Genomic DNA, 16,324 nt, shown 5'->3' with positions numbered 1-16,324 from the left:
CACTTCAAACTGGGGCTCCCTACCAGACCCAGTTATGTCCACACCAACCGTGTTGGCACAAAACTGACAGGAGCACCCGAAAGAGGAGGTTCCACTTCCTCCTCCCTGACCCCAGGCCCTGTGCAAGGACTGGTGGGACAAGGTATCCAGGGCAGGGTGCTGGGAGAGCACGGGGTCTCAATAATCCTGGCCAGCAAACCCCACCCCACAACTGCTGCACAGAACGGGGCCACCAGTGATGCAACAGACCTGCCCAGAGCCAAGAGAAACACTTCCAGCAGCACACAGGTAACACACACTGGATGTGCTGCCTTTATAATCTGCAGCAAACCACAACATTTGGTTGGGGATTTTTCCTCTGACAAACTCCTGAAATTTGCTGATGCCAATTTCTGTGTGGCTCTAGAGCAGCTTACACAGCAATGGTGCTCAGACTGCCAAGTATCCAGAGAGATATTTCTTAATAATGGGTGCATTTTGTCAAATTCTCTGTTCTTCCTCTCCTATATGAATCACAGCATTTAAATTGGTGGGTTTTCCATTAGAAAGCTCATTATTGCAAAGTCAACGTTCTCCAAAGAAATAATTTACAGAAAATTAATAACTTTCGAGAAGACAGAAATTTAACATGAAAATTTGTACTTCATTATTAGACATCCTCTTGTCCAAGGAACTTAGCTCTTTTTGTTACAAATGACAAAAGCCCAAGCAGCACACCAAAGGGCACTGTCTGCGTGGGATTACCTTGCATGGTAAGCACTAATCCATGAGACAAAAGCATCCCAGGCAAAACAAATCCCCCCCTCCTCTTCCCACGAATCTTGACACTGAAATGGAAGACAAGGTCTCCCTTCCAAATCTAATGTGCCCAAGTGCAACACAGAAGGCAAGGTTTTAGAAGAAATATTAAACCCTGCATCAAAATACACTGCAGTAATCTCAGTGCCCACTGCAGCTGAAGCCATTTCTGTGTCATGGTAGGAGGAAGGGGATGTGTGGAAGGGCCCTGTCTGAGCCACTCTGCTACACAGGTCCCATCTGTCAACCCCCCTAACTAAAGAAAAACAAAACAACAAAAAACCCCAATAACAAAGGAAAAAATATGACTGGGATTGTGCTAGCAGAACCTTTTCCAAAGGATGTAATGAGCTAGTGACTCTCCCATGAGCAAAACTGCATCCCTACATCTGAGGTGGCTGAGGATTATGGCTTCCTCACATCCTTGGCAGAGGCAGCTGGAGAGTGATGTTACCTTGCTGTTTGCACTCAAACCCCACTCCTCTCCATGCAGCACATTCTGCACAACTCCCTGAGCTTCCAGCAACAGTAGCAGGGAAGCCCTGGAAGGCAGGAACTCCTCAGAATGGGAGAGTTAAAAGAAGTCACAGGCAGTTCACAGAGGTAATCCCACCTGGGTGATAATTAGATAAACCTAAGCTTATTAGATGAGACTGAATCTATTTAGAGAAAATCATCTTAAAACTGAAGAAGTGCCAGCAAGGAGATGGAGTGTGACAGTCAGTGCAAGTAGATTTGGGAAAGACTGCATTTTGTTTAGTTAAAATTCGTTAAACATTGTTTTGTTTAGGCTGTTTTCTCTACACATTTCTGAAACCCTCAAAACTTGGTTGCAGTCTTGGTAAGTACTGTCTCTTCTTCAATCTCAGCTGACATCCACCAGTTTTCAATGCTAAAGGTCAGGTGAATCCAGTAATAACTCCAGTTGCTGTTACTGCAAATGTTCAAAGCATCAAAACTTCACAATTTTTTAATGCAATCACAGAATTACAGAATCAGGCAAACTAGAGGAGCACTTCAGCTGGCTTACTAACTGACCAAGAAGAAAAAGGTTCATTCATTCTGAGATTTTCTTTGTGCTAGGTTGGATGCATATGGAAATAATAAATAAAAAGAAACAAGAACACAAAATATTCTATAAATTCCCACCCCAATCCCCAAATAGGTCAATAGTGTGGAAAAAATAGGTCATTAGAGTCACAGCATCAAAAGGAAGAATGTGATGCTGGCACCATCTTGGACAAACTCTCCTTTGTGCAGTCTGTTAAAGCTTATGCTGCTGCTGTTCTAAAAACCACAGAGCCTGTGCAACGTCTGGGGAATCCTTTTCTGCTACTTAAAAGGATGTAAGTAAAAATCCTGCTTGAAGTATCCTGACCTTGATTGACTGGTTCTATCACATCAGATGAAGATGGTCTAATTCTCCAAAGGCTATTTATAAATCATATTTCTTGGAGTTGCATTAGAAAAATGCACAAGCATGCTTGAAGGACTGAGCAGTAAAGCCAGCACAAGGCATCACTCTGATACTCTTGCTCTTCACACATCACCCTTATCTCCTGCTGGAGACCATATAAAACAAAGGAAGATTCAATGAAGATGGGGAGCAGGCAGTGTTCATACTAATTTTCACAACCGGGCTTCAATTTAATAAAAAAAAAAAAAAAAATCTATCAAGCACTCAAAATACCTCTGTGATCTTATATTCTGAGACAGAAAAACTAAGGACAAAGAATTAAAAACCTCAAGTCACAGCTAAGCCAAGACTTTCAGTACACATAAAGGAATAGAAATCTTTGCTACAAGTTTTGACAGTTACCAAACAGATAGGTAACTACAGAAAAGCACAAAATAAAGAGCAAACAAATTAAACCAGATATCAGTGCCCACACAGATCTGCTCCAAATGAATCCGTCCTTTTGCTGCCTAAGATAGATACAGAACAAGATTTTCATTGAAATAGATGCAGCTTTTTCATTCTAACAGGCATTTTGATTGAGCAAAATAAACACTTGTGAAATAAAACAGGATAACAAAAATTATGTGGGGTAGAGTTTTTAAAAATGAAAATAGCAGGTTTTGATATCTTTTTCCATTCTGGGAGACACTAACTTGCCACTGCAAGTTTCTACAGCAAAAAGAGACAAAGATCTGTTCAGCATAGAATGAGGTTAAGGACTTACTCTGCGCTGTAGGAAACAGTTTATTCATATTTCTACTTCAACAGAGAACCTAGAGATTTGACCACGAGTCCCCAAAACCAAAGAATATCTTCCAGGTTTCCTGACCTTGCTGGATTGGTTCTCTCCTTCTGGTTTTCTCTGATTGCTGATCTACTGTCAGGTCACAAACATTAGTCAAGCTTCATTTCAAAGTTGTCAAAAGGGATTACCATAGGAAAACTCCAAGCAAAAAAACCATGTGCTTTTTCTGGATCGTTTACTTAGTCAGGCCAAACTTTAAATAAGATAAAAGAAGAATATAGTAAGGAACAATAAGAAGAGCTGCTACCTCTGTAATGTATACAGTGCAAATATCATTCAAATTTGAACTATTTCAAATTTCCATAATGAAAGCAGAATTACAGACAGAATTATTTCTGTCCTCAAGTTTGGATAAGGAGAGCTGAAGGCCAGGGGCACCCTGCAAGCTTTATGCAAGATTACTGTTTTAGAGTGCATGGACTGCTCTCAGTATTTCTTTCCAGATTCTGAGTATTTATAGACAACTATACTCTAATCAAAGTGAAAAAGGCTGTGCCAGTGGCAATGTAACCTGCACCTACCGGCAGAAAGGCCCTAAAATTTGTCATACTTCAGCAGAACAAACATCTATTATTTAACAACCAGAACTAAAAATAGCAAAGTTGTCAAGCAATCATTTCCCTACTCTGTGACTAGAGAAACAAAAAGCAAAGGTTAAATAAGTTACTCTAGGTGAGATGTTTTGTTGGAAATATCACCAAGATAGCAAACAACTAATACTAAAAACATCCTTTTATTCTGGAAAGCAGCTAGTAAATACATCTGATATGCTTTATCTGAGCAGAAGCACGAGCATATTTCAGGTGCTAAATATCCCAAAAGCCCTGAAAACACATGGCAGCTTTGTTCTGCCAGTGCCCCAGCACAGCTGCCAAGGCTTTGTGGAGCTCCTGCCTTGTCTCCTGTAGGGCCCAACAGACAAGAGGCACCCGCAGGACCGACGGACACTGCCCCAGCACACCCCACACCACCAGCAGCTCCAGTTCCCGTGGCCATCCATCCAGCACTGAGTCACCAACACTGACCTCTTTTCAGAGGACTAAGGAAAGAAACATTGGCCTTCTTGCTGAGTGATTATTTGGAGCAAATAATTTTAAAAATCGGGTTCAAAAGTTCACTTAGCATGTGGCTACAAATATAACAAGAGAAGTCATAAGAGAATCTACTGCTAGACATGTTTACTACAGTTAAAAAGATGTTATAATGAATTTTTAATGACTGTTTACACCACAATTCTTGCTAATTATCTTTTTTGGATTGCACAGTATACAATGATTTTCTTATGATCTCCCAGAAACTGACAGTATGTTGGAATGAGTGGTGAAGTGTAACAAGTCAAGTTGAAGGCAGATGACTCTGGACTCTTGCATGAGCAGTTGCAGTCTCAGTGCCCTTACACTGGCTGCTTTCCACAGCCCTCTGCTATGAGCAGCCTCCAGAGCAGACTATTGCCATCACCTCTGCTCCTTCCTGCTCCCTCCCTGCTGAACTGTGTGGATCTTGGCAGCAGACGAACATTTGTGTATGGCTCTGCACACCGGGGCTGTGCCTGCTGCTACCAAAGGAGGGATTCAGAGCCACACAGACACAGCCTTTCAGTTCAACATGCTTTTTTAGATCCTGTCTTGCAGCTCACAGCTTTCCAAAGCACCTAAAACCACAAAAACCATTTTGCCAGAATTCAGCTGAATTCTGATTTCCTCAAACTATTCTGATCTGGGATTTTTTTTTAAACTCGAACAGCATTAGATCTACCTTTGCTAACCTAGAGTGGCTTTTCCACTGTTGACACCACTCCTCTGAACTCATCACCAGGACAGACAAGGAGGCATCTGGAACAGAAAATCAGACCATCAGGACACTCTTGCTCCATTGCATGCCAAGCCATGGAGACTGCTTTGTGTCCAAGACTTCTCTGTCAATCCAATGGATGAGACTACCCAATACCCTCAAACAAACTGATAATCTCTACCTCAGTACATAAATCTCTACTCAGTCCATAAATCTGCAGAATTTAATGCAAAAATAGTCCTAATGTAATTCCATTTTGTTAAAACAGATTGCCAAAAGCAGATGACTGGTTAACCTCCTACTTATTTACTCCCTCTCCAGTACATCTTAGAAACACCTACCCCAATTCCCATTTTTTTCTATAGAAATACCTGGTGTTAAAAGAGTTTTACAAATGTAGCTTTGCAACTTTTTGCAGTCCTTTTACCACTGAAGACTCACATACAAAATTAAGATCTTAAGACTCCTGTTCGGCGTTCATGAATGTCAGTAAGTAACACAGAGGACAAAAATTACATTCTGCATCCCTATTCACATTGGGTGCATCCAAGAACTTTTAAACAGAGGTTAAATGGGGTCCAGAGTTTGTTTGCAACATGATACGGCTTTAAATCTTATACAACAATAAATTACAACATTTTAAGACAAGACAATTCAGTACCACCTGAATTAGCTTTTGATAATGTGTCTTTGAGAAGTATTCTTTGTTAGCTCAGCCATACTATTAGATAGTATCCAGATGGCTGTCTAGGACACTTTTTTATCTTATCCTCTGGTACTTCTGGATGAAGTGCTGAAGGTAGGAAGTCAGGATAAGCAATCCCTTCCAGTCCTAAGATTTATGAACTCAAGACGGATTAAAAAAAACTCGCAACTTGCTCACTACTAAAAGCAAATAAAACCTCTTTCTGAACCAGTGCTTCCCAAAAATAATCTCTTATCACTGCCTAGATCCTGTTATTTTAATGCATAGATGAAGATGATGTTTTTGGATTTCAAGGGCCTCTCCTGCTTCAAAAAATAATCTCTCTTCCCTAAGCAGCACAGCAGAGCTAACAGGACCTGTAGTGTTGCACATTTCTGGGGAGGTACCTGAGATGGCAACTAATTTTGATCACATTTAGTGGTAGTACCTCGAAGTACTGCTAAGAAAAGGCTTCATAATAGCTGTCAGTCTCCAGAGTCATCTATTTTGGTCTGGCAGCTCATTAAATATTGGAAAGAATTCTGGAGTTGTACTTACCAAAATGCAGTCCACTTTAGATTGCACAGTTTTGCTAGATGTGAGGGAAGAAAGAGAAGAGAAATACTGAATTAGTCTAAAATCAATGACAAAAACATTACATATTAGAATTTCTATCACTGCACTACAGGCTTTATATCTCGCTCTGAAATATCCTGCTAGTCTATGGAATAATACTCAGTTATTTTTCTACAGAAAGTCACCCAAAACTTAACTGCTTACCAGAATTCTTGCTGCTCCGTTATTTTACATAAGAACTGTATTTTTTTAATGAAATACCATTCCAACTATTATCCCAAGCTATAATGCAGCCAGGATGGATGTCACTACTTTTATTGTAGCTCTTACACAATTCAAATGCATTTGACTTGTTTATCTGTAAACACAATCAACATCCCCCTCTCCCCATGCTTCAGTAAATCCCATCACTTCAAGGCATGTATTTCCAGCATTCCAAAGAGCTGCTAGAAGGCACACAGCTGTTATTCCACCGGCAACTCTGCAGTTTTCCAAGTTAGTGTCTCTACCTCCCAGCTGGCTTATTAAGACTACACTGGGTGGGGACTCAATTGAAATATGCCAGGAATGACCTCAGTGCATGTGCCAAGGCGGGCAACAGTATGGAACTTATTATACTTCCTATAAACACACCCATGAGCAGCTTTTGTGTTTCTTAAGGGTGCTGTACTTCACATGCTTTGTCTGACAGCATTAGTTGAAGGCATTTTATCACTGCTCTGAAGAGGATACAGAAAACCCCAGTCTGAACACCTACTGAACAAGCATCAAACAATCATTTTTTTGAGTTCAGAGAGCAATTCTTTTCCTAGTAAAATAAAACATAATTCAATCTCCTCACATAACAAAACATTTCGTGGAAGTTATTTTACTTTTGTACAGATGCTATCACATACAAAGCTAGATCAAGTCAGCAGCTGATGGATCTACTCAAACTGTAAGTAAGAAACAAGCAAAAAGAACAGCTCTAGTGTCTGGTGGTGATAGGAACCAGCATCTACTGATCCATCAGATGCCCAGAGGCAGGAGTTTGGTTGCCCTGCTTGTTACACCACTTCCACTTTGAAACAGGACAGTCTAATCTGTTTTGTAGAGGCTGCCAACACTGATTGCCCTTCCCATACAAAAACTGCTCAGGTTACTGTGACAGAATACAATAAAAGATTTCAACAGGTAAGAATATTCGACAAGTTCACTGAAGCAGATCCATCAGCAGACATCCACTTCAGCTGACTTTGTGCAGGAGAAGCCATCAGGTGGGTAGAGGAGCACCAAGGAGACAGTAAAGCAGAGCTGCTGGGGATTTTTAAGAACAGAGAGTGCTAAGAATGGTAAAATGGAAGCTTTGCCTTGCCTCACATATACTACATCAACTGAAGACAGGGACCTAAAAGTCCTCTCACTCATCAAAAACCACCATCTTACCAAGAAAAGTCAAAGGACACCAAGCACAGAAACCTGCTGCTGCATGTTACCAGTGCATCTGACCCAAAGCTGAGCAAATTGATGGGGACACAGCTGCCCCAGCAGCACTTCTCAACCCCAGACTCCACCTATCCACTGCCTCCAACCCTGAGCAAGGTCTCACAGTCCCCCATGCTGCTACAGATCAACAGCCACTCCTACAAAGCAGCAGGCAAGGAATCAGGCATATGTACCCGTTCTGGTACCCAAACCTCTTGTATGGCTTCACATGACAGCTTATGCAGAAAGGGTGCAGAAAGGGCAAGGGGATGCAGGGTACAGACATAGCAAACTTAGCCCAAATACAGCCTCGACAGACTTGCAGACAACACCATGCACTGGGCTTTCCAGCCAACACAGCTTCCCTTCTGCCAACCTGAGCATCAGCATGCCCATTTGAATTAACATCTTCTTCTTGCAAAGAGAAAGAAGCAAGTTGCCAGGAGGCAGCTGGGCAGGAGATCCCTAGAGCCATCCTTTTATCTTCAAATATCAGTCTGAGTCGGGAAATGTAAACTCTCAAATTTAATTCAGGCTCTTCCAGTACTGACCTCTGCTCCTACAGCACAGTGTTGAGAAGCTGCAGCAGAGGAGCAATAAAAGGGTCAGTAAATACAGCTCCACTAGATTTCCTTTTCATCAACTGGTGGCACAAAAAGGACAGTCAAGTTCATGTCCTCCAATCTGCAAGCAGATGTTGTGACATTTTAAAAGGCAAAGGTCTCACTGCTAGAGCAGAGGTAAGTGTGATCTCTATTTAAAAAGCAGTATTTTCCATCTCCTGCTCCACGCTCTTGAGTACACTGGGAGGAAATCATTAAAATTTGTTAGTGGTAAACTAAGATTTCTTTCTTCCTAACCGCAGCACAGGTTAATGTTGCTTTCTTTTATAAAGCTTGCACCTAAGGACAGAAACGCTTACTACCCTTCAAGTGGAGGCTGTCCACATCAAAGTGGCAGCCCTGAGGAATGAGCCCTTTGACTGGGACAGTAGTGGGAGTGACCTCACGGTCCTGAGCACAGAAACACTCCATTTGGTGACACTTCAGGACCCATCCCCATCATGAGATAAAAAGACAAGTGACAAAGGTCGCAAAGGGACAGACACCCCAGTTACACCTGCCATCTTTGTTTATTTTGCCCCACTTCTTCTCTAGGACATACATGCTCTGAAAGTTGAAGTTTCATTTACATGTAAGCCTGCTTCTGTCCCTGTCAAATACATCCCTTACCTAATTACCACTGCAATTACAGTGCCTGCAACCAGAAATCCCAACAACCAGGCTGAATCAGGCCCTACACAGAGCCATTTCTAACATCTGGAGGCCATCACCCACATATTTTGCTGCAAGCCACGGAGTAGCTGCAGAAGAGCAAGGGAATGATGTTCTTTCTAATGAAATAACCATTTGAATCTATTTGGAATCTAAGCCCATTGGAAACTCAGAAACTGCACCTAAAGCCCAGAGCCACATTGCTCCTCCTGGAGCTGCTTCTACAGGCACTGTGATTCACCCCCATCTAGAAGCACAACTGGTGTTACTCAAAAGAGCTCTTGGTGAGCTCTTTTGTATCTCTTCACAATGACAGTCTCCCTCAAGTTAAACTAGTCCACTTACTTGATCCAAAAATTAATTCAAGCTACTTCACGCTGTTTTATCCAGGACAAGATTTGTGATTCTGGGGGTAGCTGTCTCTTGTGAGCAACAAAAAATGTGGCTGTTTTTACCTGCCTTGGATTGTGCCCAATGACCCAACACAAGAACTGTGGAGCAGAAAATTTTATATCAAAACTTTATATGTGCTCCTCTCCAATCAAAAACTAGAGACACTATCACAACCAACAAAGAGACAGTTATTCTGAGGGTACCATCCTACTGACTGTTTCATAGTTAACACACACTGAGGACACCCTGTTGTACTGTCTACAGCAATACTCCTCAAAAATGTCAGCTCTGCTCTGAACACCACCAATACAGATCAATCTGGTCACCAGCCACTCAAAAACATGCACCCAGCTTCTACTAATTAGTAAAACAGCAGAGAAAAGGAGGTTTCTTAGGCTGTGCTTGGAAAAGCTGCACAGTGCAGCTCCCTGCAAAAGCTGCTTTGTTTCATGGAGAACACCAGACCCTACAACTTACAAGGGAACATGTGTTGGCTGCTTTGGGTCTACAGCAAAAACCCTTACAGGAAAGCCTCTGGCCCACCCTAACAGCCTCAGCTTTTGACTCTTAGGGCTAAGACCTTTGAAGGATTCTTGAACGTAAATTTCAAAGGCTGTAGCAATTGAAGCTTCTAAAGGCTGAAGACAAACTCCTGAAATTATCTTCGGAAGAATGAGACGGGGAGAAATCAGATGAAAGCATTTCCTCAAACTGCTCTTCTATCTTCTGCCAAAGTAAGTTTTCCCTGACCTATTTATGTATTTCTGCTCAAAACAGCTCTGACTTGGCATGGGCAGAATGAGGAGTGTGCTCTCTTCCCAGGTGAGCAGCTGAGTTTACTTTGCACTGAGGGAGACAGAGGGGAAAAAAGTAGAATAAGGCAAGGAGACGCAATTTTTTTTCCTAAGTGGCATAAAACCAGATGCTGCCAACCTTCCTCTAATTAAGCAATACTTCACTTTCAGGAAGAGGCAGCTGGATTGCACTGAGAAATATGGGACTATTGTATTACCAGAAGTGGCAGAATTCAGTTGCTCTGAGCACTCCTTAATGTTGTTAACAGGAGAAGCCATATAAACATCTGGGATAAGAGAAGCCTTATGTCTGTGAGACCAGAAAAAGGGAGGTGGTTGGGAGAAATAAAGAAAGCCCTCGAATTTATCAGCTACTGCGTGGTTAACCCTGAGCCTTCCCAAAGCCTGCACAGCAGTAAAACCAACCCTTAGCAGCTTTGCAGCTGAGAGCATTCAGCCCCTATGAAAGGCAGCAGCGTGACCAGCACTGGGAGCACCCACCCTGCAGCACAGCTCCTCTCCTGAGGCACATATCCACAGCAGGATGCTGCCAAAGGGTGTCCAGGCTGAGTCCCTGACAGAAGAAGGACAGCAGCACTTGCAGGACATGGCTGTTCTGCTCAGTCAGGGGAGATCTCCCAGCCCCCAAAGTCACAGGACATGGCTCTCACCATTCAGGCACTGGCAGTGGACCCACTCCTCAAACAGAGGAGGATGTCAACAACAGACCCAGTTTAACCAAACTCAGCAGACAAGTGGAGCTACAATTTGTTGTGCAAAATTTAGTAATGGTTTGAGTAGGTGGTCACATGTGGGAAGCCCAGAGTGATTTTTTCATCAAAAGTTTGGTGCATTCATTGAAATTGCCACAGTCTGTATCCCATTCAGCCCAAGACTGCAAATATTTGCATGAACTGAAACATCCTCCCAAAACCAGCCTCTGTATAGCTGTTTCATGTGCTTGGCACTTATTGGACAGTCTAGAGAAAACATTATTTCTGCCAAACCATAATGCAATTGATGAAAAGAAACTACTTTCCATCACTGCTCATAGCTGAGCCATACATCAAGAAGGCAGGGCATAACTCCTGACCAGACAGCAAGGGTTCCCCTCTGCAGGTTCCCAGTTTCCAGTACTGGTGTATTAAGTTACATTATTACCCAACATGCAGGACTTAAGAGCAAACAGTTGCAACTAAAATAGAAAACCCCAGTGTGCAGTTACTTACCATGGGCACAGTTACCTAGTTATTCACCTCAGACTGCAAACTACCCTCTCAGCCATCTGAGAGAGAAAATGTTTACAAATTATAAAATAAACTTTCTTTGGAAAAACGGTAAAACCAAAACAAAACCAAAAACCCACCAAGGACTGTTCAGGCCACAGGAAAGTTCTGAGTGGCTCACAGGCAGCACACACAACCCTGACAGTGCACGGTGAGACTGCTGCCCCGGTGTTTTACTCACACCTGAAAACAAGCCTTCCACAAGAGAAGGATACCCCAAGCCAGCAGTTAGAGCTGTCTGCCAAAGAAGGAGTGTCTTGGCCACAAAGCCTATCAAAAATCACTGGGATCTGAAAAGCCTCCATTTCCCACTGCATCAGTTGCTCCCCCACGCCATCCCCACAGGCTGTTTGTCAAAGTGCTCAGCAACAGGGCCCAGGGCAGTCTGCAAGGGCTGCTCCCGCTGGAGCAGTAGCACATGAGCAGCACTGCCAGCCATGTGTCTCCAGGCACAGGAGGCATCTGGGTGTTGACAGCAACCCCGGGACTCTTTGTCCTGTGCAGTGTCCTGCTGCCCCTTTGCCTCTTGCAAAAACCCACTGCAGCTCCCAAGGAAAACAAGACAGACTCCACTACTAAGTACCAACAGGCAACAGTTTTGCCAAAGCCATCTTTCTGAAAGCCATGTTAAAATAGGGAAGGTCACTATTAAATTGACCACGTACCCTTTTAGAAAGATTCAATCTGAATTCCACAACTCTGATGACATCAGGTGACATTTTAAAAAAATTAAAAAGAAATCTCTATTTACTCTGTGTGCTGTGAGGAACCACTCAATAAAAGGATTACCAAGCCCATTACAGTAAGTGGTACTATCAGAAAGGTACTATTATCACATCCTTACCACGACAAGCACTATGTCCCAGCAGTGCCTGCAGCAATCAGCCCTTAATTCTTAATCTTACTGAATTAATGCTTCTCTTTCTTAGACTAACAGCTCTAAATATATCTTTATATAACCTTCCACTCAGAAGCACAAAGAAATGTTAAACTGGAGCCAAGGATCATCTAAGGAGAAAATTATGAAACAGCCGCCTATGTGTGCTGCTACTCAATTAACAACTTAACATATGCCATGTTACATTGTCTGGCTTGGCTCACAGTGATAAAGAAGTAAAATGGCTGTAAAAGCATTTCAATTAAATATTTAGAAAGCAGAGCTGCACAAGGTTGAAATTTGTTTGAATTAGCAAAATGACGACTATCCATACTGCTGAGCTGATGGTGTCGGGGCTCTAGCACAGGGCACTGAGCAAGGACAGCCCAGCCCAGGCGGGCATGGCAGGGTCAGGAATCCCCCCCATCCTCACCGCTCACCCTCGGGCAGCAGCAGCCAAAAATCAGGTGGCTTCTGATGCCACCTAGGGGCTCTGTCCCTGCCTGCACTGCTGCCTCCCCCGGGAGAATCCAGAGTCCTGCCCCGGACACCAGGCACCTGAGCCCAGCACAAACACGGGCAAACAGCGGCAAAACATCGAACACAAGACAAATCAGATCTTTCAGGATTCAAATGCAGATATATTTTTATTCCATATAAAAGGCACGGGGACCACAGTTGCATCCTAAAAGCACATAAATTATCGCTATTTCCCTAAAGTATAAAAATAGAGCAGTGTCCACTGGAAATGTAGAAAAGTGTCCAACTCTCAGGCCTCAAAAAGTAAATAAAGCAAGTATTCACCAACTGCTAAATATTGTCTCTTTCAGTCTGAAGGCAAATTCAGTCTCAATCCCAGGCAAACCACCCTTCTCAGCAAAATCAGGAGGCAAATGCTCAGCAAGCCAATAAAAGAGTGCAACTAAAGGGTGAGCTGCAACTACTTCATCCTCCCTGTAACCTAATCCACCTCCTTCCACTCACCAGGGAGAATAAGCCAAACCAGTTTTCCATCAGACACAAGAAGGAGCAATGCTACATCACAATGCTGAAAAACTTAGTGCTTCAGCATTCCTTGAAGTCAATGCAGGTTAAAATGTGTCAAACACGTGACTTCAACACCCGTTACTAAAATAAACGCAATTAAAATAGTTCATAGAGGATAAAAATTTAATGCCTCCACCATTTCTGACACTATCACCATTTTATGAGTATAAATAAAGCCAACTATACAAACGGCTGAACAAAGAAGGAAGATAAGGCTGCTAATGAAATGCCCAAGTCTCAAAGGTAGCCCATTGTAAAGAACTGCCAAGAAATAATTAGCCAGCAGACATCAGAATACCTGTGTCTGAAATGTAGGTCTATAAACATCTCTTTCAGCTCCCTGAAGAAATCTAGTTGTATTCAATGCTACAGGCTTGTTCCACTACTCTTAAAATAACTGGGAAGAACTTGCAACAACCACACACTGCCAGGTGCTCTATTCCAACACGACAGTCATTTAAGTTCCTGGAGCTGAGGTTTTTTTTACATTTATTTAAATTCACTATATTGCCACAAGTTACTGTAATGAACTCTGAGAAGAGACAAAGAAAATGCTTTTACACAGCTCTCACCCTGGTTCTTTCAGCACTGCTCTGAATTAAAATCAGTGCATATTGTTACATTCAGGCAGGAGATTCTGTTCCAAGGATGCAGTGCCCTCTGCACAGGATGTGGGAAGATAATATGACTTCAGAGGAGCTGCATCCTGTATTTATTACTAACAATCTACAATCTCAAAAAAGCATCATGAAAAAAGATTGTTTCAGTAGAAATTTTATCTCAGGAATGTCCCACTGAAAGCAGAAAGATGGAAACAGTCACCAGACATGCAGGTTTGTGGCTAAGCAGCAAACCATCCATTGAAACAACTTACATATTCCACAGTGAAAACTGCTGGGTTTAAAACTAATTAGGAAAAAAACAAATCAACTTTTTGTTGCTTCAGAATGCAGTCTATAGATAGCTAAGAGATCTGCTGTGCTATTTTCAGCCGAGGTCATCAGAAGCCCCACCACAACATTATTACTGAAGGGTCTGAACTGGAGGCACTCTAAAACCAACCATGAGAGACACTGGGATTTTTCTCCACTTTGTCCCACATGGCTCCAAGAAAGGATGCCTAGTGAAATTAGGGGGGTGACACTCCTCAGCAGCACTTAAAAACTAAACAGGAAATTAAGTGCATCTATAAAACACATGCACAAAATTGTTTCTCTTCCATGCCTGCAGAGCCAACAAGCTGAGGAGGAGGAGGAAGGCAGCACCTTGCTGTGCATCACAGCCTGCCACAGGTCACACACCTGGTCCTCTGCTGCCTTTCCCTTGGGAAATGGTGCCTACAGACAGCTGGTGGCAAAGCAAAACAGTATTCATGTGAGAAAGTAAGAGGAGTTCTACACTCTGCTTACATGTAACACACGCCCAGAAATGCACAAATCTGCATAGGGCTGTGTTTACTGTACACAGCTCAGAGCTCAGCTGAGGTGAACAGAACAGCTCCCAGTGTCTGCAGCAAGGCTTTCCCACCACTCTGCGTCCCAGTGCTGGCACACGTGCCTGCTGATACAAACTGTGTTTCTTCTTCCTCACTTCACCTTATTTCCTGCAACATATTCAAGACCCACAGCTATCATGGTTATATTCTATTAACAGAGAGATTTGCTGCTACGGGTTGTACCTCTTTATTTCCCTATTCATTTGATACCCAGGGGCTGTCACAGGGTTTGCAGTGCCACACCCCAGTCCCGTCCAAGCTCTTCTGTGGCTTTATCTTGAGGGAGCACATGAGACCTCCCTGCCCTGCAGAGCCCCACAAACCACTCAAGTCACAACAAGCCAGCATCACACACAGCCATCCCCTCCCCAAAACCTACAGGTGGTCCCACCATGAGCCTGGAAAGCGAGCCCCAGCCTTCCCAGCACGCTGCCATCCCCATGCTCCCTGGGCTTGGCACACACTGGGAAGCAGAGAAGCAATCCAGGGGCTGCCCTTGGCCTTTCACAGACACTGCACTGAGCAGGCCCAGCCTAACCCACAGGGCTTCCCTGGCACACTCTTTGTCCCTCCTCCACGCCACAGATATCCTTCTCTCCCCTCCACACTGAAAGCTCCCCCATAGGCATCAGCCTGTCTTTTTGCAAACAAATCCAGCTTTTACCCAGCCCTCTGCTCCCAATGCTTGCAACATCCTATTACCCCTGCTTCTGCCCTGATTTCTGCACACATGCATTCCTCCTTCTCCTTGCTCCCTTTTCTCTCATGGCTGCCCACCACATAACTCCTCTGCACCTTTTTTTCCACTTGAGGGACCTGTACCCGATTGCTGACTCCCAGGGAATGCAATTCTTGCAGCCTCTTAGGTTTCCCTGTGCTGAGCAATGCCCTGAATATCTACGTGCACTCTCCAAGCACCTGCCTACTAAGAGGGTCGCTCATTTCTTTCCTGCTAGATGGGCATGGTTTCGCTGCCACAGGAAAGGAAACTTCTCTCCAACTTGTGCCATGTTGCTCACTGGAACATTTCAGAAGCCTCTCCTGTCCTTGACTTTACCATCAGGTGAAAATTTAAAGCTGAACACAGGATGAACAGCAGGATGAACATGGCACGGCTGCCTGATGGTGACCATACAACCTCCCATCTCAGAGGACTCCCCCTTGTTCAGCTCCCACAGGTTCCTTCAGGCATCCAGCCTTGCACCTGCACAGAGGCACTTCTCACTCACCTCTGCTTATCAGCTGCAACCCACTCTAGGCACAGAAGCTGTCTGGTCTCTGCAAATAAAGAGCTGCAATTAGCCAAAAGACTCTTGCCTATCTCAAAGGTCAGTTCACTGAATGCTGAAGCAGTGTAACTCATCAGCTTTCCATCCTCTGCTTCTGGGCATAGAAAAAATAATCTAGGTGGCACCTTTTAAAATGGCTTTAAATCTTAAACTAGGATCTTCAGAAGAGTTACAAACATGCTACATGCTACTCCAATTCTTAAGGATTTATTTTGAAACGTTTGAGTTTCCCCAGCCTACCAAGTAAACTTTCGTTTACTTGCAGACTCAAAAGCCTGTCTAAACCTGTAA

The 16,324-nt window shown here is 43.4% G+C and overlaps 1 protein-coding gene across 1 annotated transcript in view; it reads right to left on the bottom strand.

Moving 5' to 3' along the window:
• Positions 1–16,324, bottom strand: part of RFX7 (regulatory factor X7) — a 49,712-nt gene that overhangs the window by 21,537 nt on the left and 11,851 nt on the right. The window contains exon 2 of the mRNA XM_014874083.2: positions 6,097–6,130. Coding sequence (XP_014729569.1) covers positions 6,097–6,130 — 34 coding nt within the window. The remainder of the gene's footprint in view (positions 1–6,096; positions 6,131–16,324) is intronic.

Source organism: Sturnus vulgaris, chromosome 13 (genome assembly GCF_052056855.1).
Source record: "Sturnus vulgaris isolate bStuVul1 chromosome 13, bStuVul1.hap1, whole genome shotgun sequence".
Taxonomy (NCBI): Eukaryota; Metazoa; Chordata; class Aves; order Passeriformes; family Sturnidae; genus Sturnus; species Sturnus vulgaris.
The sequence above is the reverse complement of the archived record's forward strand: the minus strand, read 5'-3'. Positions and strand labels throughout refer to the sequence as shown.